The sequence below is a fragment of the Rana temporaria genome, chromosome 1, assembly GCF_905171775.1.
Source record: "Rana temporaria chromosome 1, aRanTem1.1, whole genome shotgun sequence".
Taxonomy (NCBI): domain Eukaryota; kingdom Metazoa; phylum Chordata; class Amphibia; order Anura; family Ranidae; genus Rana; species Rana temporaria.
The window spans coordinates 106,545,276-106,572,115 of record NC_053489.1 but is presented as its reverse complement, the minus strand read 5'-3'; the positions used below and the strand labels follow the sequence as shown (position 1 = coordinate 106,572,115).

At 42.3% G+C, this 26,840-nt stretch overlaps 1 protein-coding gene across 2 annotated transcripts in view; it reads left to right on the top strand.

Annotated features, from left to right (window-relative positions):
• The window catches only part of LOC120930335 (baculoviral IAP repeat-containing protein 1b-like), a 61,159-nt gene that overhangs the window by 25,039 nt on the left and 9,280 nt on the right, over positions 1-26,840 (top strand). Inside the window, exons 4-9 of one of the 2 annotated variants that reach the window (XM_040341541.1) lie at positions 1,055-1,136; positions 3,362-3,410; positions 6,019-8,169; positions 11,395-11,565; positions 13,152-13,310; positions 18,340-18,420. In XM_040341541.1, coding sequence (XP_040197475.1) covers positions 1,055-1,136; positions 3,362-3,410; positions 6,019-8,169; positions 11,395-11,565; positions 13,152-13,310; positions 18,340-18,420 — 2,693 coding nt within the window. Of the gene's footprint in view, positions 1-1,054; positions 1,137-3,361; positions 3,411-6,018; positions 8,170-11,394; positions 11,566-13,151; positions 13,311-18,333; positions 18,421-26,840 lie in introns of both variants that reach the window. The other variant, XM_040341537.1, reaches the window with a different exon arrangement.

The following is a 26,840-nucleotide window of genomic DNA, read 5'->3' as shown; positions in this document are numbered from 1 at the left end:
TCTGGAATTCGTAGCCATGGCCATCATGAGCAAGGGCAAATGATTCCTGCAACATATACATTGTACATTCTGTAATCCATCTGCCCTTAGCTCAGGCAGGAGAGTGTGCTTAGCAGAGAAAGCTCCTCCTCCCCTTCATTATATGAAAAAATATGTCCATTAAGAATCCTGTGGGGGTATGACAGGGCTCAAAATTTCAAGTCCTGAGCTACTAGCCAGGCCTCAAGGTTTACTCGCCACTCGGGTTACTCGCCACCAGTTGCCCCGCCCAACCCCTACCATGTCCCGCCCCTAATCCCATCCCTAGACACGCCCTCATAAATTATCTCATGAAATGACACTTAAATGTCCCTGTGTCTGCAACCTGTGTCCCCAGTGGAGCCTACCTGTGCTGGGTAAGAGAGAGGAGAGGAGCCACCGCCGCCTGGTTGTTCAAAGCGCAGGGAACATAATAACTTTCAATTCAATAGCTGTGTTCCCCCCTGCAAGCAATAATATACAGCCCCTCCCCCCTTGTCCGGGAAACTTTGATAGACAGATCACCCGTCCAATCCTGGGATGGGTGATCTATCAAAGTGCCCGGACCAGGGGGAGGGTCTGTATATGACGGCGCGCAGCGGGGAACACAGCTATTGAATTAAAAGCTGTCATGTTCCCCGCTCTCTGAACAATCAGGCGGCGGCGACTCTCCTCCCTCTTCATTTATATATACTCCTTGCTCACCCCCCCTGCTCCCAGGCAGCCCACACTCGCCAGCCCTCAAAATGCACTCGCAAAATGCGAGCAGGCGAGTGTAAATTTTGAGGGCTGGGGTATGACATAATTTTGGCCTAGGTCAGAAACCAGGAAGCAACTGAAGAAATGTAAAAAAAAATATATAATACACCTTCCTATCTATTTACAAAGGATAACAACATAAGGATTACAATTAGTTAATGCTCATCTGAGAGAGTTTAGTTTCACTTCAAGTTTGATTTTGTTGTCACTGGGTTATTTATTATTCTAAAATGTAAACTGACTACAGCTAATAAATTAACACAATTTTGTTTTACAGGTGTACATTTCTAAAGAGCAAAATATCTCCAGAAGACATTCAGCAGTATGTTCAAAATGAGCGGAGATATAATGGAATAATGGTAAATACAGTATTTGATGTTAAAATAATTGTTTTAAATTTTCACTGGCTTCATATAAATAAAAATGTTGATAATTTTGCCGCTTGTCTGTAAAAGTACTTGTCTGCTGCCCACCCGGTTCACACAGGGGCAACCCGACTTACAGCGCGACTTTGCAAGGCGATCTGCACACGACTTCAGCACGACTTTGCATGACTTTCAACGTGACTTCAAGCGACCTCCATGACAAGCGACTTTGCCTGTGGCCATTCAGAGAATAAACTCTCTTGTGGGAGGGAGGGGGCTGCCTGAGTAAGCGTGGGGAGTACCTGGGTAAATTATTGTCTTTTTTCTGTAAAGTCGCTTCAATATAGCTGGGGATCTGACTTGGAGCCGACCTCCATTGAAATCTATCGGTACAAGTCGGCTAAAAGTCACCTTGAAGTAGTACAGGAACCTTTTCTGAAGTCGGAGCGACTTCAGTAGTGTACATTAAGACGGCTCTCATTCATCTCAATTGAATTTCTTATGTCCAGAGACTTGGGGCGACTTGAGGTCTGACAAGTCAGATCCCAAGTTGTAGTGTGAACCGGCATACTCAGAATTACCTGGAGCCTCCTTTGGCTCGATTTACATGCAACAATTCTTTCATGTGATCTTAGATCTTATTCAACAAAGATTTCTTCGCTTAGGCAAAGAACATTCCTAGCATGCAAAGTACTTTGGTTTTCCATCTGGACATTGCTGTAATGCACCACTGGACCTCTTGCTAGTATACTAGTGACCAGAGAACCCCATTTTGTGATGCAGGAGACATTCCAAAATCAAATGTTAAAAGCAAATGAAATGTTTAAGTACTTTCAAACAACATTCACCCCATCTCTGATGGCATTATCGAATATACTGATGAGGTTTATTGTATGAAAGTTCATACAAAAATCCACCGGTGTATGACCAGGTCGTCTTCAGCGGATTAGAGAGAACTCAAATTAACATGATTAGAGTGAACTTTCTTCTTGGCACTGTTATAGAGTTTTTTTGGAGTTCAGATTTAACCAGGTAATTGTCTAGTTGAAAGCATCTTATGTGCATTCCTTATCACTCTAGATTTTAAGCTTGTATGGTTATGGCTCTCCCTTTTATTGTGTAATTGAGTAATCACCATCGTCAAAGCAATAATATTGACTTTGTAAAACATAATCTTTAAAGGGGTTGTGAAGGTTTTTTTTTTTTTTTTTTTTTTAAATAACAAACATGTTATACTTACCTCCGCTGTGCAGTTCGTTTTGCACAGAGTGACCCCGATCCTCGTCTTCTGGGGTCCCACGGCGGCTCTCGCGGCTCCTCCCCACAATAGCTAACCCCCTCTGGGAAGCTCTATCCCGAGGGTGTTGGCTTGTGGGTGCACTCCTGTGTCATACAGTCGGTGTCCATAGACGCAGAGTGTATGACTCAGCCCCGCCCCCTGGCAGCCGCATCATTGGATTTGATTGATAGCAGCGCAGCCATTGGCTCCCGCTGCTGTCAATCTATCTAATCAACACTGAGACTTCGTAGAGAAGGGGACGCGCAGAGCAGGTGAACTTGCTCAGGTAAGTAAAACAGGGGGGCTGGGGGCCCGTGACAGCCAGGTGTTTTTTTCACCTTAATGCATAGTATGCATTAAAGCGGAGGCCTGCCCAATTTATTTATTTTTTTGAAGTCAGCAGCTACAAATACTGCAGCTGCTGACTTTTAAAATAAGGACACTCACCTGTCCAGCGCGCCCGCGATGTGGGCACCCAAGGCCGACCCGTCCCTCGGATGCTGCCGCAGCCATCTTCGGTAAGGGAGTCAGGAAGTGAAGCCTTGAGGCTTCACTTCCTGGTTCCCTACTGCGCATACTTGACTCGCGCTGCGCAATGCCACTGGTCCCTGCTGTCTTCTGGGACCCCTGTGTCTCCCAGAAGACAGCGGGGTGGGACGTAGCGTAGACTGCGGCAGATATGCAGGGGTCTATGCCCGGAAGTGGGTGCAAATACCTGTCTATCAGGTATCTGCTTCCCCCTCCCCCTGAAAGGTGCCAAATGTGACACAGGAGGGGGGGGGGAGGAATCCGGACAGCGGAGGTTCCATTTTTATGTGGACCTCAGATTTAAGGTAAAACAACCCCTTTAATATTTAGCCCATTTATATAATTTCCAGCTACAATAATTCATTGTGATTTGTGTAGTATTCACAAATATTATACATTTTTCTTTTTTTAGGTAGAAACATTCACAGATTTTCTGGATCATGAAACATTATCATTGCCAGGTAAGTTAGGTACCTAAAACATAATTTGTTTGAACATTATAAATTCATAATCTGACTTTTTTGCATATTTTGTTTCAGTTTGTGTTATAGTGTATTTCCACCACATTTTTTTTTGTTTTGGATAGAGCAGGATAGGATTTAGAACATTTGCTATCAGGAGCTTTATCTGGGGCTCCATTAGAGTGATTACTTGTCACTTCTTGTCCTGCTGACTGGTTTTGCCAAACAGGGAGGAAATCTGTAATCCCAATTTATCCAAGACTAAAGCCGTGAACACACGATCGGTTTATCCGATGAAAAAAGTCTGATGGACTTCATCGGACAAACCGATAGTGTGTGGGTCCCATCGGTCTTTTTTCCATCGGTGTAAAAAAATAGAACATGTTTTAAATTTTTCCTATGGATAAAAAAACGATCGTTTGTGTGGAACTCCATCGGAGAAAAATCCACGCATGCTCAGAATCAAGTCAATGCATGCTCGGAAGCATTGAACTTAATTTTTCTCGGCTCGTAGTAGTGTTTTACGTCACAGCGATTTGGCACGGTCGGAATTTAGTCTGTCAGTGTGTATGCAAGACCGATCAAAGTCAGCGTCATCGGATTTCCGACGAAAAAATCCATCGGATTTTATTCCATCAGAAATCCGTTCGTGTGTAAGCGGCATAAGGCTTCACGCACACTGGATGTTTTTATAGCTGCTGTTTTTGGCTTCAGATGTTTTTTTTCTGCAGCTAGTAAACTCCGCAGCATGTTATCCTATGTGGCATGCACACATAGGCTTTTATCAGCGTTTTTTGGCAGGAGTGTTTTTTCTGGCTGGATAATAAATGTTTTTTTTCTTTGTCTGAATTTCTCACTTCCTGTTTCTCCTCAGTAAGCTTGCCCCCATCATCCGAGCCATTCTGGCTGGGGGTTAGTCAGCGCGCTTGCCCCCTCCCTTGTGGCTACATCGTTGTGGGCAGACGCTGTGAACATCATAACACATTTGTTGTGGGACAATTTGAGAGCATGCACAGCCAACATTTGTTGTCGGAAATTCCGACAACAATTGTCCGATGGAGCATAGAGACGGTCGGATTGTCCAACAAAACACGTCCGTCGGACAATTGTTGTTGGAATATCCGATCGTGTGTACGACGGGCCTTATGTCTAGCCAAAATGTTTTTTTTTAAGATAAAGTGGGGAAGGATCAGAATTAGGGATGAGCTTAAGGTCTGGTCTGAACACAATTTGGCTGCCCTCTGCCCAGCTAGAGGAAAAAAAACACAGCTGACTCGGCTGGATGTGCCCCTTACTCATTAACATGTGGGGGGGAGGGTAGTATCTAAGTGTTCCCTTGTTAAAGGGGGCGTATAGATTCTGCTAAACCATTGCCTGCAGACCCTCAAACTACCAGGCCAGGGTTGTGGGCTAGAGGCCCTTTTCCTCATCAACACGGGGACAAGGTGCTTTTTCAGGGGGCCCTCCCCCTAAATAGGTACCCTCCCATGTTGAGGGATGTGACTTGGTATGAATCAGGTAGGGAGGAGCATAAGCTCACCCATATTTCCTGGCCGGCCAAGCTGGATGCTCAGATAAGGGTCTAAAACATAATTTTTTTGAACATTATAAATTCATAATCTGACTTTTGCATATTTTGTTCCAGTTTGTGATATAGTGTCTTTCCACCACATTTTTTTTTTAGTTTTGGATAGAGCAGTATAGGATTAAGAACATTTGCTATCAGGAGATTTATCTGGGGCTCCATTTGGGGGGGGGGGGGGCTAACGGCTTTTCCTTTGTGATTTTTGCATACTACTTGCAACCAAGATGGGGTAAGTGCAGGTCAGACAGCGAGCAGGCGGGCAGGGGGTCACAGTGGCTGCATTTGATGGGCACAGTGGCTGCATTTAATGGGCACAGTGGCTACATTTGATGGGCACAGTGGCTGCATTTAATGGCACAGTGAGGCTGCAATTGATGTTTTTTTCTCAGAATTTTTCAGTTTGTTTACGCCCCCCCCAAAAACTTTGAGCACCAGCTGCCACTGATCTTTTTACCAGAGGAAATATGGCAGTTTCCCAGCAGGTACAACCTTTTCGTACAGTAATTACACATCATGAGCAAAGTCTGCACAGGTTTAACACCCTCCCACCTGCGATTGAGCTGAACTGGGGAAGGGTGGGCAGCGGGATTGGAGCATGCTCTCTTTGCTGTGTGCTCTGCCTGCCATGTGGAGCAACATCTGCTGCTCCACATGGCACATATTTATTAATACATTTAATAAATAAACCAAATGTATAACATCAACACGTTTTCAAATAATCAACGCATGTACAGCAAAAATTAACTGACACACAATGTAGGAGATTTACTAAAACTGGTGCATCTAGAATCTGGTACAACTGTGTACAGTAACCAATCAGCTTCTAACTTCAGCTTGTTCAATTAAGCTTTGACAATAAAACCTAGAAGCTGATTGGTAACTATGTACTGCTGCACCAGATTCTGTGTGTACCAGTTTTAGTAAATCCACACCCCCAATATAACAGTGATCTAATTCTGTGTTAAATATAGCACGGATAACTTATTTTTCTTATTGAAATTGACAGTGCTCTTTTCCTCATAGGAACCACACATAGACAGGCTCCGCTTTTTGAACAAGTGACAATGTTAAAAAAGAAGCTCATTGAAAAGTACAGTGATGCCACTTTCTATAAAGTATCCCCATTCGAAGATTCCATTTCCATAGATCTGAACTTGCTTTTTGCCGACATATCTATTGTGTTAAAGAACACCAGGAATCAACCAGTGAGACAACTCATTTTACCAGACGTCCTATCAGAGCTGAAGGAAATCACTATGATAGAAGGAGAGGCTGGCAGTGGAAAGACGGCACTGCTCAAGAAAATTGCCATACTGTGGGCCTCTGGGAAATGTTTTATACTCAGCAGGTTCAGCCTTGTTTTTTATATTTCCCTTTCTTCCACTGAGAGCCAACAATCTCTAAGTGACATCATTTGCCAGCAGCTAATTGGATCCAAAGAATCTCTCACAGAAGAGCTATTGGGTGATATTATAAAACATTTAATGGACAATGTGCTGTTCCTTCTGGATGACTATGGCATGACGGATTCAACTTCGAGAGCATTAGAGGAACTGTTGTTGAAGAACCCTTGGAACCGAGTGACATTTGCAGTCACGGTGAACCCTAACAAGTCAGGGAAGGTGCGACAATATGCAAGTACTATAATGAGTATTGGAAAATTCCCTCTATACAGTACTGTTTATTTAGTGAAGAACCAATTTCCACATGACATGGAGTATGTCAAAGAATTTACAGTGAAGCTACAAGTTTGTGAAAACCTGAAATCGATTTTGCAAACACCTCTAATGATCCTTACTCATTGTTCTACACAACATCAAAATCCTAGTGGCAGTACATTTTGTGACACAAATCTTTTTAAAACATACATAAAATATAGCATGCTGAAATTTCCTGCTGAGAGAGAAGAAGTGATGTCACAGATGTCGGCATGTGGAGAACTGGCCCTCAAGGGTCTTTTTCAATCACAATTTCAGTTCACAGACAATGATTTAAGAGCAGCTGGAGTTGATAGTGACAGAGCCATGAAATACGGACTTTTGAGTAAATTCACAGCACAAAGGCTTCAGTCTATCCATAGGTTTTTTGATCCATCATTCCAGGAATTTCTTGCAGGAAGCAGGCTAAGTGAACTTTTAGAATCTGAACAACCAAAAGATCTGAACAAAGGTCTCTACTACCTTCATCAGGTTAATACTTTCCTCAAACTTATAGGACGTTACAGCTATTTCATGAAATACGCCGGAAGCATCTCTGCAGTGGCAACTGTGAAGATGTTATCCTTTGTATTTAGCCTGTATGACAATCCCGAGGCACTAGATTGCCATTTAGAAAACAGAGAACATTTGAAGCAACATCCGGAGCTTGAAGTGGAAGAGGAGGGGTTTATTCTAAGCCTACGTAAACATATTACACTAACCACTTCTGTAATATGCATGGATCGACTGATGACATTTGCTGTTGAAGCAGCCATTGCATGTCAGGGTCTTCCTGAATGTGCTCCTGTGATCATGCAATTTCTTGCCGGGAAAACCGCCACCTTCTCCATAAGATCTGTGTTTAATCCTTCAAGAAGTATCCTGACTTTCATAGAGAAGTTCCCTAAAAGTATTAGTGTACTGAAATCCTTTGATTTTATCATGCACAATTCAAATGAAGAGTACAGAGGACTGGACAGCTCAATATTTAGAGGCTTTGCAGCATATGGAGCTCCTACTGTGGAAAGTGACTACTCATCTGCTTATCTGTCACTCAATGCTCAAATTCAGCACATTGAAAAGAAAAGGGCTTTTATGAATGATCAATATTTTTCACTCTTACCCCAAAGAATTAAAATCAGTGATGCAATTATTCGTCCATTTATGGGGCTTGGTAGGCATAAAGTGCCTACATTCAGGTTGATAGCAAATTATATTAACAATGACAACTTTTCTTCAGATGAATTTCAGAAGCTTTGTGTTCTTTTCTCAATGTCTAATCATATTGAGCTTATTTTGAAAAACTGTGGAGATTTTGTGAAGCACATTGGCCCGGCAATTAAACAGTTCTCGGATTCTTTTAAAGTATTGAGCTTTAATAACACACAACTGACTGCAGAGGAGCAAGATTTGATACTTCAAATGTCTTCTGTGGAATCCTTGGATATTAGAAACTCTGTCAGTTCTTATTATCCTGGTATGGTTGTTCTTTTCTTTTTTTAGTAATAATTATTATTACAAACCTGCATACACATCTTGGGGCGGATCCACAAAAGGATTACGCCGGTGTAACTATTGATACGCCGGCGTAATTTTACATTTCCCGCATCGTATCTTTGTTTTGTATCCACAAAACAAGATACGACGGCATCTGGGATCGATCCGACAGGTGTACGTCTTAGTACGCCGTCGGATCTAAGATGCAATTTTTCGGAGGCCGCTAGGTGGCGTTTCCGTCGAAATCCGCGTCGAGTATGCAAATTAGCTATTTACGGCGATCCACGAACGTACGTCCGGCGCATTTATTTACGTAGTTTTCGTTCGGCTTTTTCCGGCGTATAGTTAAAGGTGCTGTTATGAGGCGTACTCAATGTTAAGTATGGCCGTCGTTCCCGCATACAATTTTGAAATTTTTACATTGTTTGCGTAAGTCGTTCGCGAATAGGGATTTGCGTAGAATAACGTCACCGTCGTAAACATTGGCTTGTTCCGGTTTAGTTTCGAGCATGCGCACTGGGATACCCCCATGGACGGTGCATGCGCAGTTAAAAAAACGTCGTTTACGTCGGGTCACGACGTATTAACATAAAACACGCCCCCATTACATCCATTTAAATTCCGCGCCCTTACGCCGCCAGAGATACACTACGCCGCCGTAGTGTATTAAAGTTGCGGCAGCGTAGTGTATCTTGGATACGCTGCACCCAGCGTATTAATGCGCCCAGGTACGTGGATCTACCCCCTTGTGTCCAGATGCTTTGTGAATAACTGATGCAGATAGTATTTTTGGCATTTGGTATTGTCAATTTGAGGCATTTCACGGTAAAAGGGAGAAGCAGTGGACATACTGGCAACATAAAGGAAAGGCAACACAACCAAAGCAGGTTTACAGCAAAGACAAACCATGACATAGAGGAGACAAGGGTTAAGTTAACCATAGTTAGTTAATGGTGGTCAGATGCAGTAAATGACAAAGCTGTAATGATTTTTCTTTCCATGAATCCCACAGATATGCAATTTTTTTTCTATTATCATCCCTTATTTATGACTCAAGTGATTGAGCAAGTGGCTGGAGGAATTGATCCACATATTGTGAAAAGCCACTGGTAATTCTACCCATGGCTGCGACAATCGGTCGACCAGGAGGATTATCCAGGCTTTTGTGAACCTTGGGCAGATGGTAAAAGTAGGGGGTGTAGTGAATAGCCTTGACCAAGAAGGAGTCTTCCTGCTAAGTAATGATATTATCACTAAGGGAGGTGGCCTCTAGGGTGAATTGGGGTAAGGGATCAGTCTTTAATTTAGTATAGGTGTTCGTATCAGACAAGAGCCTAGTTGCCTCTGTAACATAATCGGTTCTGTTTTGTACCACTATCCCCCCTCCTTTATCTGCAGATTTAAGTCATAATTATTGGTCAAGGTATCCAAGGCAATCTTCTCGGAGCGTGTAAGATTATGGATCATCTTATTTTTATTTTTGGCTGAATTACACATGTCCAGAATTTCAGCGTAGACAATGCGGTAAAAGGCATCGATGCAGGAGCCTTTGGGATGGATGGGGTAGAACACAGATGTAGGCCTAAATTGTGTATTATGGATGGGTGGTGAAGTCATAAGATGTTGCGTATACAAAATTAAGTCGCTCTTGGTGTTTGCAACAGGAAAAGAGGAACATGGTTGATGGTAACCGGAATTTGTATTATTAAAATAAAGTTCCTCCAAAAGGGCCAAACTGGTCCTCCGCCTGATGATACTACTAGCGATAGTATCATCAGGTGGAGGATCAGCAGGAATGGAAGGAACCTTAAGGTGGTTGTTCTTATGTTTAGGAGACTGTATATTGAAAAACCTTTTAAGAGTCAAGCGACGTGTACATTTATTTAAGTCTTTGAATAAAAGAAGGGGATTCAGCTAAGCGGAGGGAGATAAATTGAGACTCCGACTGAGTAGCAAAGTCTCATCTCTAGTAAAGGGATGGGTAGAGAGATTAAAGTTTTTTATAGTACTGTCTTTCTCCTGGGGTCTGGGCTTGGATCTGTCTCCTCTACCCCGGCATCCTCTACTTTGTGTTTTCTTTTTAGTGGTTTGGTCCGGGGAAGTCTGGCACTAAAAAAAGAGACTACCGTGGGGTCAATGGGTAGGGCTGTAGTGGTGGATGTTACAAGAAGAAAAATGGGCGGGCTGGATGCTGTATTCGTAGCAGCAGTGGGCATTGGTGTGGCATAAGTGGTTACTGTATCAGTACAGATAGAGGAAGACGGGCAGGTTGCTATATCAGTGGAGTGCAGTGGAGTTAAATGCTAAATTAGTAAATATAGGATGTTTTTCTGGGTCCAGAAGGCACAGCACAGCCTCCTCTCTATGGTGCTATGAGCTACAATTAGAAATTATTTTATCATTCAGTCGTGGCAGTGTTAATTTTGGCAGCAAATTTCGATTTAGTTTTAGTCCTAGTCTTTTGACTGAAATGGCATTTTAGTGTTTGTCCCATTTTAGTCTTCTGCAATTTTTTTAGTTTTGGTCATATTTAGTCGACTAAAAATTCAATACATTTTAGTCGACTAAAATAAATTTAGTCCGCTAAAACTCATTTTAGTCATCTGAAATTGAATGGGTTCAGTTAAGTTGTAATGCATTATTTAAGCATATCTCTACAATTTCCAAACTCATTATATATTGCTGGAATGAAAAATCTAATATGTTATTATTTATGGTATTACATTTTGAACATACCAGTGTTAATTTTCATGTCAAATTTCAACTTGGTTTTAGTCATACTCTTTTGACTAAAATGTCATTTTTGTTTGAGGCTGGGTTCACACTTTCGCGAACTGGATGCAAATTTTTCTCTGCATCCAACTCGCATAGCAGGAGATTGTGACCAGCTCTCTATGGAGCCGCTTCACACATCTCCGCAGCGGTTCTGGTGATAATTGCACAGGAGCCCTGTGCGTTTTGTGGTCCATTTCCGGTCCAAATTCAGCCAAACATTTGGGCTGAAATCTTACCTGACATGGTGAATGGGGACGAACCAGACTCCTGCTGTGAGCCGGAGAGGGCTGCAGTGTGAACCCTAGACCATTAAAAATTTTATTTTTTTACAATCCGAAAAACGTTGTGTGTACGCGGCATTAGGCTTTGCTGATATTTTGATAAACATGTATTATTAATAAAATTATCATTACTGTCTCATTTTTTTCAGAGATACTAGTTTGTGGCATTCACAAATTTCCTGAATTGACTGAACTTTTTTTTGACCTTCCTGAAAACCCAGAGGTTTTCGATCATTTACCAGATGAATTTCAAAGACTGCAAAAAGTGAAAAAGATTGTTTTTCTGTCTAATAAATCTGAAATCAAACCAAAAAGGTTTGGTAAGTGCATATAAATATGTATATTAGATAATACAAGACTGAGAGACATTTAGTAAAAGCAGGCAAATCTACAGTGCCTTGTAAAAGTATTCACCCCCCTTGGCTTTTTACCTATTTTGTTACATTACAACCTTTATTTCAATGTTTTTTTAATTTGAATTATATGTGATAGATGAGAACACAATAGTCTAAGTTGGTGAAGTAAAATTAGAAAAATATATACATAAAACTATTTTTCAGAAATAAAAAACTGATAATTGGCATGTGCGTATGTATTCACCCTCCATAAAAAGCTCTGGTGCAACCAGTTACCTTCAGAAGTCACATAATTGGTGAAATGATGTCCACCTGTGTGCAATCTAAGTGTCACATGATCTGTCATTATATATACACACCTTTTTGAAAGGCCCCAGAGGCTGCAACACCTAAGAAAGAGGCACCACTAACCAAACACTGCCATGAAGACCAAGGAACTCTCCAAACAAGTAAGGGACAATGTTGTTGAGAAGTACAAGTCAGGGTTAGGCAAGGTTACAAAAAAATATCCAAATCTTTAATGATCCCTAGGAGTACCATCAAATCTATCATAACCAAATGGAAAGAACATGGCACAACATCACTAACGGTAGATATACATAACTCTTGAAAACATAGAACAGTCCTTTATTTATCTCCCAGTATCCCACTGTAGAGCTTCACTCACTGAGCCCCCAGTCTCTCACTAGACTTCCAGATCCCAGTTGTCACTGGATCCCCTGAGCTCTTCCACAGCTATCCCGCTGTATACTCTTCAAGCGTCACCCCCGCTATCTTGCTGGGTCCTGGCTTGCCACTTGCTGATGCTTTCCCACTTCTTCACCGTCCCCTGCTGGTGAGGAGACTGCTCTGGTACTTGCTTCAGCTCACTCACAGTAGTCTCTGGTAATAAGGTGGATGGCCCCTTAGTGGTGACTGCTCCCCTTTACCTCCGGTCACACTGGTTCCTCATTCAGCTGGTCCTTCTCAACCCGGTTGGACTCCAATCCTGAAGTCCCAACCCCACGCTGCTTCTCCTGCTCTTGGATAGGCCTCAGGCAGCCTAGCAGCCAGGTGTTCCCGGGATAGGCCTCAGGCTTTCGGCCTAGCAGCCCGGGGTGACATAACACACATCCACCCAGACAGCTGTCCAGGTGGCACAGAAAGCAGGCCAAGGGACTAAAGAAGCCCCTGCCAATTGGCTGAGACACCCATCCATTCATGATCTGACCTTGCTAAGCCCTTGTCATTCTAATGTCACCAGCTACAGCGCCAGCTAGTGACAGAAGAGAAAAGGTGCAGCAATTCCAGAGTTAGAGAGGAATCAGTGGATCTTCTAACAATTAAACAGGATAATTGCCACCTGGCACACTAAATTTGTTAGCAACCCTGCCTAAACACCACAGTGCTACATCTACAACTATATAGATCAGACCAAAATGAGGGACAAATGACAAGGAAAGAGGGACAATTGGACTTTGTTCCAAATCAGGAATAGTCCCTGGAAATCAGGGAGAGTTGGGAGCTATTATTTTACTTAATTGTGTTTATTAATTATTCCTACATTGCAGTTCAGTTTCTCCGAAGCTTTGAAAACCTGGAATATCTGGACTTAAATTTACAAAATGTGGATTGCAGTGATCTCATGAACTCACTCGTGACTTGTAAAAAGCTGAAAGAGCTTCATCTCCATATATCAACGCTACAGGAGAGTGACATGGCTGTTTTGGGTAATGATTTGTTGCATTCAATGTATGTGTATTTGAGCTATAATGAAGTGAAAATAACAGTAAATGGTTCAGCTATATAATGGAAGTGTCATTAACTTACATTAACAGGGAGCTCTCTGGCTGTGTTTAGTAGCCTTCAAAAAAATATCCTTGTTTTGTTGTTTTTTTAAAAAAAAACTTTGTAAAATTATTTAGGTAGGCCAACTGAGTTATTGTTAAGTTAACTGACACATACTGACACTGCTAAGTTTGTCCTGGGCATACAGGCATCAATGACCCCTGGTCATAAAGGGTTAAAACACAGCTTCAGCCAATAATGGTTCTATTTTGTAGTTTTGCATATACTTGGAAAAATTAAATTAAATACTTTTTTGTCTTTTTTGAGGAGGTTAAAAGGGGTTCTAAAGGATAATTTTTTTAATTTTTTTTTAATAACAAACATGTTCTACTTGCCTCCACTGTGCAGCTCATTTTGCACAGAGTGGCCCCGATCCTGGTCTTCTGGGGTCCCTCGGCGGCTGTCTCGGCTCCTCCCTGCAAGAACTAACCCCCTTAATGGGAGCTCTCTCCCATGGGGGTTAGTTCTTGCGGGGCGCGCTCCCGTGATACAGCCGGCGGCCATAGCAGCTCACTGTATCACTTGGTCCCGCCCCCAGCGCTGTGTCAGTGGATGTGATTGACAGCAGCGCGAGCCAATGGCTGCACTGCTATCAATCCATCCACTCTAGCCAATCAACGGCCAGACTAAGTGGAGAAGAGGACGTCGGGGGCGAGCGCAGCAGGTGAACAGGCTCAGGTAAGTACAATGGGGGGGGGGGGGGGCGTAACTGTCAGATGTTTTTTCACCTTAATGCATAGGATGCATTAAGGTGAAAAAACATGAACCTTTACAACCCCTTTAAAGTAATATTAAACCCAAAAGCAGTATATTATATATTATAGCTTACCAATTCTTAGATGTGATGGCTGGATTCATTTTCTTTTTAGTCCTTCTTTCTTTTATTTTCAACTGTTGATCCTGACAGTAAGTCTGTTGTTTTTCAAAAAAACAAGTTGTCCTGCAGATGTAGCAGTTAGAGTGCCAGAGAATTATCGCATTCTCACAGAAAACAGAGTGGGGCAAAGAGGAGGAGGCCTGGCGGTAATCTACAAGGCTCACCTCTCGGTCACTAAACCAGACCTTCAGACCTCACTTCCATTCATGGAAACCCTCACTCTGCAATTCCAAACAAATCCCCAGGACACCGTTCACGTACTACTCTGCTATAGACCACCAGGACCAAAAACGCACCTCCTCACGTTATTGACAGAATTCATCTCCACCTATACCTTAAACATCAAACATTTCCTGCTACTTGGGGATTTCAACCTCTGGGCCAACTCCTCACAGGACCCCGTTGCTGATGCCTGCATTGACCATTTGGAAGAATTAGGTCTGCAGCAACTGGTATGTGGACCCACACATATTTCAGGCCACACACTCGATCTTATCATCTTCAGACAAGATTTGGAAATTAACATATTGGGAAATCAGCCCTTACCATGGACAGATCACCATGCAATAAAATTCAAAGTCACTACAAACGCCCCCTTAAAAGAAAAAAAAAAAAACCCGTTGACAACACACTGGACAAGATCCAAGAAGAAGCTCCATTCGGAACTCTTCAAAACTACATTGCACAACAAAATAAAAACAATTGATCAACATCAAACAGCGACAGAAACACTCAACACCATCAACAAGGCTCTACTACAGACAGCAGACATAGTAGCGCCGAAACGCAGAACGCGCATCCGGAAAAACAACTCCAGCTGGTTTAATGACCAGCTGTCGTTTTTGAAGCAGGAGCGCAGAAGAGCGGAAGCAGCCTGGAGAAGAAGCTCTACAGAGAGAAACCACATTATTTACAAGGTAATAACTAAGAAATATCACAAAGATCTTTAAGGCCAACAAATATAATTTTTCTAATATCATCGCAAATGCCCTGAACCGCCCCCGCGAACTCTTTAATTTAGTCGCTCAGTCCATGAACCCAGCCTGCCTAGAGGCTCCGAATTTTGAATCACAAGAATTTTGCATCGGATTACTTCATTAACAAAATTGAAAAAATCCTTGAAATTATTCAGCAAAATAGATTCCCCATCGACTCCCCTTTAAACCAAGAAGCTAATATCCACACAAATATGCCGCAATCAACTAAATTCACTCTTAACCCTATCTCCTTCGACACCACTAAAAAAATCATTAGTACTCTGTGAGACAGAACAGCGCCTAATGATATTATCCCCACCAAACTGCTGAAAGAATGTGCCGATATTGTGGCACCGGCGATCACGTATCTCATAAACCAGTCATTCAAGGAAGGCATGGTGCCAACCTTGCTGAAACAAGGCATAATTAAACCAATTCTAAAAAAAAACACCCTTGACCCCAAAGACCCAAACAATCGTCGACCCATAACAGGCCTAAATGTCTTCTCCAAGGTTATGGAGAAAAAAGTTGTACAACAGCATTTAGACACCCACAAATTTATCGATCCATTCCAATCGGGTTTCCGTCCTGGTCACGGAACTGAAACAGCACTTCTCAAAATATGGGATGACGCTCTTGAAGCAGCAGATGAAGGAGAATCTTGTCTTCTGATACTGTTGGACCTAAGCGCAGCATTTGATACTGTAGACCACAAATTATTGCTGACTCGCCTAGCTGAAGTAGCTAGAGTCGCTGTCTCGGATTTACCCTGTTCTCATCCTTCTTGGAAAACCGATCTCAAATAGCGAAACTGGGTCCTTTCACTTCTGAAAAACGCACAGTGTCATGCGGAGTCCCTCAGGGATCCCCCTTGTCGCTCGTACTATTCAATATCTATCTCTGCCCTCTTTTTGAAATCATCAGTAACCAGAAGTTACTCTACCACTCCTACGCGGGTGACACGCAACTATATTTTCGCATCTGCAACAATAAGGATCATTATATCGGTCTAGAGAAATGCCTTACTTTGATAGAAAATTGGATGACGGAGAGTTACGGTACCTTAAACTCAACGGCTCAAAAACAGAACTTCTCCTGTTTCACGCCAACCGAAAGAGACTTCCCGTACCAATATGGACACCGCCGCCCATTCTGGGACAAACCATCACCCCCAGCAACAAAGTCAAAAGTCTCGGAGTCATCTTCGACACCTACATGACAATGGATGCACAAATAGGGTCAGTAGTCAGCGGATCCCACCATCTGCTGCGCCTGCTACATAGACTCATTCCCTTTATCCCGAAAGAAGACATAGCAGTCGTGGTGGGTACAATTATCAACTCCAGACTCGACTATGCAAATGCCCTCTATCTTGGACTCCCAAAATACCAAATCACTCGTCTGCAAGTCGTTCAAAATACGGCTACCCGACTCGTGACTGGAAAAAAACATGGGAATCAATCTCACTTTCACTGAGATCCCTTCATTGGTTGCCAGTAAAAGACAGAATCACTTTTAAGGCACTCTGTCTGACACATAAGTGTGTTCAAGCAAATGTCCCCCAATATCTATGTGAAAAATTAAAATGTCACAACCCCAATCGCGTTCTGCGATCCACCAACCAAAATCTACTCCAGATACCCAAAGCCAGATACAAGTCCAAAGGAGAACGAAGATTTGAAATCCAAGGATCTAGACCCTGAAAAATTGTTTTGGCTGGAGTTGGGCTTTAAAGTATCCTTGGAACAAAGCTTCACAACAATAACTTCAGCTGCTCAAAATTCTGGATCTACTGACCATTCCATTTGCATAAAAAAAATTCTGAATTTTTTTATCATTGGGTGAATTTAAATCATATAGGTTTGTGTCAGGTTTACTTTAAATTACCAGCGTACTACTTCCTAACACACACTGGGGCTGATTTAGACGATATTTGTTCTAATTTTTATAGAGAAAGCCAGTTGTCATTCTTAAAACGGCTAAAAGAACGACATGCAGATATATAACCAAATTTAGGGAGCATACAGTAATAGCAAATGGTTTTAAAGTGTAAAATAAGTCTGTATATGCTGTCAAGCATGCTTGTTATACTCACTGTGGAAACTAAGGGGTTAGGCCCCTTTCACACCTGCGGATCCCGTAAAGATCAGTTTTTATACATCAGCTTGCTCAGCAGGGATCGCTCCGTTGATCCCTGCTGAGCCTGCAGATGATCAGTCTGTCTGCACACTGTGCAGGGACCGCCCTGTCAGATCTCCGCTCTCCTCTATGGAGGATCGGATGAAAACGAACTGTCTGTTTGTTTTCATCCGATCCGGTCCGCCAGACGGATGAAAAATAGGGTTTGCATCCGTCACATTTTAGCGGAGAGGATCGGATCTGGGCTGATCGGGCGTCAGCGGACATGTCACCGCTGACATCCGACGCTACATAGAGATACATGGAGCACCCGTTCAGATAAGCCTAAAAAAAACTGACAGGCGGATCTGAACGGTCCGCAGGTGTGAAAGGGGCCTTAATCCTCTGCATTGTGTAAAAAGGCAGTTTGATCCTGTCTTCTCTGATTCTCCCCTTCTTCCCCAGTCCCCAATCCATCTCCTGATAGAAGAGATACTTGGGGCAAGCTGCACATGCTCAGTTTGGTGTGTAATGCTAGAGGGTTTCTTTTTTTTTTCTTGGGAGGGTGCATGTGATTGACACAGGGCCAATCAGCTCCGTCCAAACAGAGGGTCAGGGGTCATGCAGCCTCATAGAACAGTCAGAAGAGAATGCAAAACTCCTACTTCTAATCATTAACCAGTGCTCTTCTGGACACCGATAGAAGTCACAAGAATGCTATATGCTACTGATGAGAAAAGATATTTAGCAGTTTAGATTTACTAAAAAAACTATTGCATTACCATGTTCTGTGTACTGTGGGAGACCAGATATAATAAATGCAGGGTCCTGGGTTTAGTAACACTTTAATTCCTGCAATTGATACATTTTTGGCATCCTTATTCTGCTCTACGGCCTATTAAGCACTAATTGTTATTATCTGTTCCTGGACAGCAACAGAAATTAAGAACTTTACATCGCTGAAATGTGTAAATCTGGACAAGCTCACTGTTACAGAAAAAGATACAGCAGAGACCCTAGGTAAGCTTTATAAATTATTCATTAATTCCTTTGCTAACATGTACAATATACAATAGCGACTATTTTTTATAATGAGCTTTACAAGTCAGACTCAGAACCATGCCCTCATTCAACTCTGTAGCTATAGGCATTGTCCATGAATCCATCTTCAAAGTTAACAGAGGAATTAAAATCACATATCTTTTCTAATTACTGTACTTTCTTTGAAGAGAAGAATCTTAGGCGTCTGCCAGCCATCTAATATTAGTCTCTAAAGACACAGCAGGTATTTCTAAGTTTTTAGGCCCCATGCATACTGTGTGTTTAGCCTTGTTACATAGAGCTCTGGCATTTAGCTGCTGACAGAGGGTACTTGTGTGTCATCCAGCACCACAGCAGGCAGCCTTTCGGACTGTATGAAAGGAGCTGTGGCTGGACAAACCTGGATGGTGCACCCAGTGGTATAACGATTTAGGGCAGTATGCATCCAGACACAAATGATGGAAACACAAGAAGTTTGAGTTCCAGTCATTCATCCAAGGGCGCATACTGAACTAAAAACAAAAGTACTGCTTGGTGCACCATACAGCCCCATCCAGCCACAACAGCTGTCAGCTTCTTTTAGAGTTTCAAGGGCTGGTAGTAGAGCTTTATATATTCGACAAGCATAGAGAAACAGAAGGTGAAATAAGGAAAGACCCACCAGAGTATAAGGACTGCAGTGTCAAAAGCAGATACTCCATATGAGGGGGATGACCAGTGGTCAGCAGAATGCAGACCACTGGAGTTGCCATCAAACTGGCCTCAGAAACCTCCTCCACTGCAGTTCCTAGCCTTGCCCTGTGCTACATTGTGATCCTACTCAGACTCAGCTGCTCCACAAAACTCTGGATGCCATACTGGAAAAAAGTACAGCGGAACCTCGGATTACGAGCATAATCCGTTCTAGGAAAATGCTTGTAATCCAAAGTACTCGCATAGCAAAGCGAGTTTCCCCATAGAAGTCACTGGAAACGAAAATAATTTTGTTCCGCATTGACTTCAATGGCATGCAATACCACATGTGGCCAGAGGTGGGGGGCACCGGAGGACCTCAAACACCCGGAAAGGCCAAGGCCCGAGGACAGCTCAGCTGAACTTGGAAAACCTCAGAAAGGCTCGGGAACTGAGTATTTCCGAACGGCTCTGCTCGGCTCCTCTTGGCCCTGCTTGGCTCCGGTGCCCCCCCCCCCTCGCAAACCGAGTCAGGATTTTTAAAAATACAGTGCTCGTATTGTGAAAAGCTCATAACCGCGTTACTCACAATCCGAGGTTCCACTGTATCTGGAAGCTGGATCTATAGGGAGGATGGAGGGAGGAGACTTGTGGAACACGAGACATACATTCCAACTGCATGTGGTTTACCAGGTGTAGGAAAAAACAGCATGGGGACAGAAAGTAAGTTCAGTGTGCTGACAACACACCTGGTAAAGAGAAACGTTACAATAACACCAGAGAAGCAACAGAATTTACTTCCTGCTACAATACTTGCCCATCGTATCCTTTTTATTAAAGTTTTGTTTTTAAAGTGTTTATGGGGATATTATTTATACACCCTTTTTATTCAATGTGAAGCATGATTTTGTACAGATGTCATTATTGGTACAAATTGCAAAATCTAAACAATCAATTGGTCTTGTCAGTACAAGGGGATGGATGAATACCTTGATTAATAAGCATCTAATTGTTACCAAAAGTTTCAAATTAAATATTATCCCAATCCCAAATAAAGGAACATGCCATTTATATACCTCCATTCACGTTTTGTGGGAGTATTAGCATAGATGACACCATCCTCCCAATGGGACATAAAAAGACTAGCTAAACTATGTGTGTATTTTCTCCCACTGAAGCCCCAATTGTTTCAAATAGTATGCACTTTTATACCAAAAACAATTATATTGTAAAGAAAAACTTAAAGGTGTTGTAAAGACAAAAATATTTTCCTCCTTAAATTAAAGTCTGACAGTAGCTGATAAAGTAAAAAGTAATGTTTTGCATTATAACTAGTTTGATACCTGTTGAAATCGAGCTGTTTTATTCACCTCCAGCACTCCTGAATCGTTATTCTCACTGACTTCCTGGTTTTCGGTGCACATTCATTCTTGCTACATCACGGCCTATTGGGAACTACAGTTCCCATTAGGCTTAGCCTCCATGCCTGTGAGGGATCCGAGAGCATCTTCACGCAGGGCTGTAGTCATAGGGAGGGGGTGAGCACCTTCTACTTTCCACCATGCAAAACGGCTCAGATGCTGGTGGAAAGCAAGAAGAGGAGAGACAGGAAATGGCATTTTCAAACCTGGATTACTGTATTTTGGAGGTCAAAAGGAAAAACGAGGTAAGTGATATTTAAATGCTCTAGCTTACAGCAATCAATTGATCTAATAAAAAACGAACCTTTAGTGTTCCTTTAAACAATCAAATATAAATTATTTTTGAATTGTGGCTAAAGGCTGAATTGTAAAACCACTCCACTCACTCACAATTTGTCAACCAAGAGGATATTTCAAGTTTTTTTGCAACTTAAGTAATTATATAGTGTATTTTTTGTGAAAAAAATAGTAGCGCTCTGTTTCGAAAAACAGTACTAAAAAAAATGAGTTATGGCAACAATTAAATATAACATAACATTAACACATGTATATTAAACCACCAAGTGAAAGTGAATTAATAGTGCATATAAATGATCCATAAACAGAGGCGTTGCTAGGGGGGTGCGGTCCGCACCAGCAGGTGACACCCGCCAGAGGGGTGACAACGGGGCTGCCGCGCCGCTAAACACCCCAACTTACCCTGTGCCACCCTAACTTGCCCTGTACCACCCCAATCTGCCCTATGCCACCCTAACTTGCCCTATACCACCCCAAACTACCCTATATCACCCCAACATGCCCTATACCACCTTAAAGCGGTAGTTCACCCTCTCGTACTTGATTTTACCATCGAGACAGGCATTGTAGCGCGAGCTACAGTATGCCTGTCCCGATTTTTTTAACCCCGTACTCACCTCGTAGTCGTCCATCGTAGATTTCGGCTCCCGCGGGGAATGGGCGTGCCTATGGAGAGGGAGGATGATTGACGGCCGGCCCTGGCACGTCACTCTCCCCGAAGACAGCCGGAGTAGGTCTCGGCTCTTCACGGCGCCTGCGCACAGGCTATGCGCACGCGTCGTGAAGACCAAGCCTATTTCGGCTATTTCCGGAGAAGCGTGACGCGCCAGAGCCGGCCGTCAATCATCCTCCGTCTCCAGAGGCACGCCCATTCCCCGGTATCTTCGATGGACGACTACAAGGTGAGTATGGGGGGAAAAAATTCGGGACAGGCATACTGTAGCTCGCGCTACAATGCCTGATTTAAAGGTAAAAGAAAAAAAATTATTTTTTTTCCCGTCGATAGGGTGAACCCCCGCTTTAACCTGTCCTATACCACCCCACTACACCAACCTGCCACTATACCACTCTATACTACCCTAACCTGCCACTATACTGCCCTATACTATCATTTACAGGGGCTGGTTTGGGGTGCGCCCCGTGCGCTGCCTGCTTGGTGCTGGGCAGCCTACACAGAGGGGGGGGTGACACCATGTTTTACCGTACCGGGTGACACCAACCCTAGTGACGCCACTGTCCATAAACATACATGAAAAAGTTAAAAGAAATAAAAAAAACACAGAAAGTGAGATTCATACAAACGTGTCCATAAATAACACAGATCTCCAAGTGATTAAACAATAGTTGATCAATGAATGGTGTCTTTCTTGAAAAAGTCTTGATACAAACTTTCCACCACACCTCATGTGCTTGTGAATCCACTCCCAAAGGAAAAAAACTCAAACGATATGCCTCACACTCACATGTTTGGCATAATAGCTTGATAGCTCACCAGGGTTAATAGGCAATTCCAACTGTGATCACAAATTAATCAAAATCCACATGAAAAATAAATGAAATGCTTCCAATGGTGAAGTATGTAAACCAATTTGTTAAAAAAGTGCTCACAAATCCTCAATCATTGTACTCGCATCACTTGAAAATTCACACAGCCACTTTAATCAAAAAGTTCTCTAATGAAGGAGACTTGCAGTAAGAGGTTAGGTATTGCGGTCACGGTGGACCCAGAACAACCAGCAGATCTCACCCTCCACTTGCTTGCTCATTTCCCCAGCTGATACAGCTTCTCCCTCGGCGGTGATGGTACGTATAAGGATCACAAAAGTTTGCCGTGCAGGGCCCCGCCCAGACATGTTTCGTCAGTATAGACTTTTTCAATGGGATTGGCTGCACGGCATAGCAGCATCATCTTTATAGTTCGCCCCCCCTCATTGCCAATACCCCAACATTCAAATGATGTACACAGATGAATCCAAAGGTATCCAAAGGTAAATACATAAAAACACATTGAGTAATTGCAAATCATAAACGGGTGCATGGTCACAAATTGCCCCACCCCGGGTACAATGGAGGGGGTGGGAGAAATCCAATCCCCTATCATTTAAACAGAGATATGGGACAACCGCAAAGAGACGGAGATGGTGCAGGGCAGGAAAACGTATACAATCCCAAAAAAAGGAGGAACAACTGAATACGGGTATCTATAACTGAAGTAGGTTTCAACTTAGTGAACAGTGAACTGAATATTTTAAATTTGGGCTTAAAGTGTGCACCTAGGAAAAGAATGAACACATTTGATGTGTATATTGACACACACAAGTTTGTACGCACTGTCAATATGAAAACATACTTTTTAAGTCACCCTAGTGACTCCTCTAGAGCAATAGTGAAGGATTCAGATGTAATAGATAGTGGCCTGCGAAATAGACGAAATAGATCCATTTTTAATCCTTAAAATCCCAATAACCACTGTATTGAGGTATTTAAAAATATGGTGTTAAAGGATTTGGATGAACTCCCCCTTAAAAAAACGGATCAATCCTGAATATATCAGAGAGGGAATAAGTGCCCTGAAAGATAGAAAGGATATCATTATACGTCCAGCAGACAAAGGGGGGGGGGGGGAGTGGTGTTGATGGAAAAATCTTTCTATCATAACCAACTCATTGAACTTTTGAATGATCAGAAAACATATAAAAAATTGGTAAATGATCCAACTGCACCATATAGGGATCAACTTAATTTGTTGGTAGAATGGGGGTTTAGAAACCATACCTTAAATCCGAAAGAAAGGAGATACCTCAATCCCACTTCAAGTAGAATATACACATTTTGTATAGTGAGGTGAGGGGCGCTATATCAAAATAGTGGATGCGTGTCACAATGTGCGTTTGAGTAGTACACAGTGTAACTGTGTACCCAAATCTATGTGAAAAACCAAACAGATTATAGTCTAAACTCTAAGTACAATAGTGCCAAATGCCGTGGAAAATAAATAAAATATAAAAAAAAAAAAAAAAAAAAATTAAAAGAATGTCCAGCAAATAAATAGTTAAGTTCAAAATGGATCCAGTGTTGTATCAAGTCCAGGTGCAAAATGCAAATAATCCAATCCCAAATCGCAGGGAAAAGTGCAAATGCTAAAGTGCTTGTGAATCTTCAAAATAGCCAAAGTGCGAGAAAGAACTGATCCGCCTTCACCTATAGGTCACCAGAATAATAATAGATGGCTCCTTACCACACGGTGTTGACCAGATTGCTTAAAATATGGTCGATCAGGCTTGTTTTAAATGAGGATCAGCAGGGTCTCATTGGATTCCAATGTCAGCGATTGCAGCAAATGGTGTACCAAGAAAGGAGAAGAGATACCACCATAGTGTAAAACCATTTAATATACAAAAGTTAAAATTACAATGCCAAATGGCCTCTTACTGTTGCTGGTGCCCGTTCCCGGCACTGAGGCTGTAGGTGGTGGGGATAGTAAGACAAGATAAGAGATGGCCGCGTCCTGGTCCACTAGCGTGCGTTCCACTGCTAGTTGTCCATCAACCAGTGAGACCGGAAGTGCGTGGCTATGCGTGCGCGCTCGGATACCGCCTCGACGTCACGTTTCAGTTAAACCGTCTTCAGGAAGCGTATCCAGCACACGCAACAGACATCTATTATATAGGTCTGTCTATCAGCCTGTGGGAGGGGCAATCGGATCATGTGACAGCCTCTGTCCCAGTTACCAAAGCTCACATATTAAACACATTATGGCTGTGCAAACTGTCTCCAATCATAAATCAATACATACATGTATCTGCTCGCTGCTTAAAATACCTAAAATGTATCTTTGAATTCTTATTTGGACATGTTGAATTTGTTTAAAACTCTGGCATTTTTAATATGCTATGCAATGGGTCCATAGTGTTCTGTGCGCCATCTAGAGGGGTTATGTGGTATTGTGCAAAATAGCACCAGTATTCTAAATCCATCTAAATGCAGTGCGTTTTTAGTTCTCCCAGTTATATTATTATTTAATATGTGTGCCATTTGCGTAGCCTGTAAATTAGTTAAAATAGGTTATAAAATAATAAAAAATAATAAAAATTATACAATCCAACTCGAGTAGTACAAGGAGTGTGTATGTAACTTTAGTTGTAAAACAATCAAAATTCTACACTCCAAGGCTCGGGTGGTGCAAGGAATGTGTGTTTTCCCTCTACCCTTTTGTTTTGTGTGAGCCGATTGCCCCTCCCACAGGCTGATAGACAGACCTATATAATAGATGTCTGTTGCGTGTGCTGGATACGCTTCCTGAAGACGGTTTAACTGAAACGTGACGTCGAGGCGGTATCCGAGCGCGCACGCATAGCCACGCACTTCCGGTCTCACTGGTTGATGGACAACTAGCGGTGGAACGCACGCTAGTGGACCAGGACGCGGCCATCTCTTACCTTGTCTTACTATCCCCACCACCTACAGCCTCAGTGCCGGGAACGGGCACCAGCAACAGTAAGAGGCCATTTGGCATTGTAATTTTAACTTTCGTATATTAAATGGTTTTACACTATGGTGGTATCTCTTCTCCTTTCTTGGTACACCATTTGCTGCAATCGCTGACATTGGAATCCAATGAGACCCTGCTGATCCTCATTTAAAACAAGCCTGATCGACCATATTTTAAGCAATCTGGTCAACACCGTGTGGTAAGGAGCCATCCATTATTATTCTGGTGACCTATAGGTGAAGGCGGATCACTTCTTTCTCGCACTTTGGCTATTTTGAAGATTAACAAGCACTTTAGCATTTGCACTTTTCCCTGCGATTTGGGATTGGATTATTTGCATTTTGCACCTGGACTTGATACAACACGGGATCCATTTTGCACTTAACTATTTATTTGCTGGACATTCTTTTAATTTTTTTTTTTTTTATATTTTATTTATTTTCCACGGCATTTGGCACTATTGTACTTATAGAGTTTAGACTATAATCTGTTTGGTTTTTCACATAGATTTGGGTACACAGTTACACTGTGTACTACTCAAACGCACATTGTGACACGCATCCACTATTTTGATATAGCGCCCCTCACCTCACTATACAATATATGCAAGTCAGTCACCTGATTTTATTTGGGAGCAGCTTCACTCAGTTAGTCACTTGATTTATCAAGTATATAATTTAGTGTAATTCATTTGGCGCGAGATTTCTATTTCCTGTAGAATATACACATTACCAAAAATTCAGAAACATGCAGAATTTCCACCAGCACGACCAATATTGTGAATGGTATAGGATCGATCAGCGCGAGACTTGGAGAGTATCTTGATAAATTTCTCCAGTTAAGTGTGATCACCACAAGGGCTTATTTAAAAGACACTACTGACACTACTTGACGACCTATCTAGTAACCGCAGATGTGTGTTCCCTATATACCATCATACAACATGATGATGCACTTTTGGCGTTGAACTGGGCCTTGAGCAAACAAGAGGATATTCCTAACGTACAGAAATGTTTTTTGGGCAAGGTTTTGGATTACTGTATGGCTCATAATTACTTTTGGTATAGTGGCCATTTTTATTTGCAGCAGGTTAGTGTGGCTATGGGAGCCAAGTTTGCCCCTAGCCTCGCCAACCTGTTCATGTCTGAGTGGGAGGACAGACATGTTTTTAATCAATATAGACCAGAGTTGAAATTATATCGTTGATTTATTGATGATATTTTGTTCATATGGGAGGGGTCCGAAGAGTCAGCCTTGAAGTTTCTGAACCATTTGAATAATAACACCAATAATATTGTGCTGGACCATGTGATTAGTAAAGAAGCAGTTAATTTTCTGAATCTAACTATTATGAAAAGTGGGGATATACTAAGCACGAAAGTGTATTTTAAACCAACTGATAGAAACAATTCTCTGTCCATTGGGAGTGGTCACCATCCATCATGGATCAGGAACATCCCCAATTTTACGACATCTGGAGACTATTTTGCACATGCCAATATTTTAGGTAATAAGTT